This window comes from Sphaeroforma arctica, assembly GCF_001186125.1.
Source record: "Sphaeroforma arctica JP610 unplaced genomic scaffold supercont1.5286, whole genome shotgun sequence".
NCBI lineage: Eukaryota > Ichthyosporea > Ichthyophonida > Sphaeroforma > Sphaeroforma arctica.
In genome coordinates this window covers 1-2029 of record NW_014035272.1, presented here as the reverse complement: position 1 = coordinate 2029, position 2029 = coordinate 1, and the positions used below count along the sequence as shown (strand labels likewise).

Sequence of the window (2029 nt, the reverse complement as noted above, 5' to 3'; positions counted from 1 at the left end):
AATGATATGTATGGGTTGTCATGTTGTGATACATCCGAAATTTAGTCAGTTCGATATATACCTGGAATTAAAATTGCATAATTTTTCACGAAGATAACGATAGTTAAATGAGAACCTTTTTTTACTGCACATAAATTCCCACAGCAATGCAGATTGAATCTGAAACCTACAGACATGCCAATCTGGGTATTGATTTGAAGAAGTATCCCATTGATAACCTGAACACACCAGAAGCTCGTGAACTAATAGAGCGTTCCAGAAAAGCGCTGAAAGAAACAGGCTGTGCCAGTTACCCCGGATTTCTTACTGAGGAAGCAACACGTATTTGTGCTCACGAGGCAGCTATTAAATCTGAACATGCATTCGTTACTGATAAAGGTCACACAGCATTCCAACGTCCGGCAGATAGTAGTGAGCCACGTGCTAATCATGTGCGCAATACGTTTATGAGTACACAGGTAGCCTCCACTGCGTACGATGAATTGGATACGAAAGGCGCTCTGCGGAAACTGTACGAGAGCGACAGTCTCCTGCACTTTGTCAATGCAGGTACGGACCAGTATAGTTTTAGTTGTAGGCGTAGGTGTCGAGCTGTAGCTATGTAATTTTTTCTACACCCTATCTCAATCCAATATACACACTGCTGAGGAGTATCCCCCATTTTGAAATATATCTCAATTCAAATACATACACCATACACATATTCGCTTCCCGTTCCTCGACCCACCCACCCACAGTGATCGGCCGTGACAACTCCACCGAGCCCTTGTACCACCTGTCGGACCAGCTGGGTGCATGTTCCATCAATGTCTTCCGTGAGGGCTGGAGCCATGCCTGGCACTTTGACGAGAGCGAGTTCACAACTACACTATCTCTGCAGACGGCCGAGAGAGGGGGCGTGTTTGAGTACACTAACCGCCTGCGCGACACACAGGAGATGAGCGAAGACGTGGACAAGCAAGTCGCCGCTGTGCTGAATAAACACTCCAAGTTTAAAGTCGAGCCAGTGGATGCAGGTACACCTAAACAGCGTGACTTGACGAATGTTGGGAGTGTGTTGATAGGATTGTTTGGGTAGGGATGTACTTCAACAGTAGCTGCGGCGATGTCTATGCCCAGGCAATCCAGGATTGTGCCCTGTGGAGTAACATATGCAGACGATATGGCTACTTGTTTATTCAGTACTTAAGATTAAATGTGTATACATATACAGACAACATGCCTCCTTGTTTACTCAGTACATTAAGATTATATGCGTGTATATATACAGACAATATAGCTACTTATTTGTTCAGTACTTTAAGATTATATGTGTGTATATGTACAGACAATATAGCTACTTGTTTTTACAGTACTTTAGGATTATAGGTGTGAATGTATGATTGTGTAGAGGGTCGCCTACTTCAGGCGCATTTTCACTTATCTATTCAGATGTCTGATGCCTGTATCTTCTGACACAGCTCACCCTACCACCACCCCTGGTGTGTTCTAACCCCTGAAGTGCGTTGTTAACTCTCATACAATGTTAACCTAAAACTACATGCACAGACACAAAGGTTCCAGAGATCTACACAGCCCCTTTCGAGCCCGGAACACTACAGATCTTTGCCGGACGTTATTCGTTCCACCGAGTGACTGAGACCGAGGGCGAAAGAGAGCGTTTGGTGGCCGTTATGTGCTTTGCAGATAAGCCTGGCAAGTGTAACTCCAAAGAAGTGCAGGAGATGTTCTGGGGTCGCACCTATCAGTAGAGTGTTGGCTGCTGCTGATGCACAGTTCTTTCTTTAGGGAAAACACCAAAGATTACTTTTTAAAGTAAAGCACATCAAACCCAAGCACTTCTGTGAGTATTTTGCTTTACTATTTGTTGCTATACGTGATCGAATTCAAAATGTTTCTAGTAGGATCAGCACCCTTGGGAATTGTGCGAAGCAATATAGTGCTCAGCAATTATATTTTACAAATACGACCACTATAGAACGCATATCGTCAAAGACACACGCACGCAAACACACACACACACACACAC

At 44.1% G+C, this 2029-nt stretch overlaps 1 protein-coding gene across 1 annotated transcript; it reads left to right on the top strand.

Annotated features, from left to right (window-relative positions):
* Positions 1 to 131: 131 nt before the first annotated feature.
* Positions 132 to 1836, top strand: SARC_14908 (hypothetical protein). Its single transcript, XM_014290960.1, has 3 exons — positions 132 to 549; positions 738 to 1016; positions 1549 to 1836. Exons 1-3 carry the CDS (start codon positions 147 to 149, stop codon positions 1749 to 1751), a joined length of 885 nt encoding a protein of 294 aa, XP_014146435.1. The 5' UTR covers positions 132 to 146; the 3' UTR covers positions 1752 to 1836.
* The last annotated feature ends 193 nt before the right edge of the window (positions 1837 to 2029 follow it).

Bases quoted from the DNA above. Each gene is read 5' to 3' on its own strand.
- SARC_14908 (XM_014290960.1), top strand. From the start codon at position 147: ATGCAGATTGAATCTGAAACCTACAGACATGCCAATCTGGGTATTGAT. The intron at 550-737 runs GTACGGACCAGT...ACCCACCCACAG, and splicing joins CCTGCACTTTGTCAATGCAG to TGATCGGCCGTGACAACTCC. The intron at 1,017-1,548 runs GTACACCTAAAC...CTACATGCACAG, and splicing joins AGTCGAGCCAGTGGATGCAG to ACACAAAGGTTCCAGAGATC.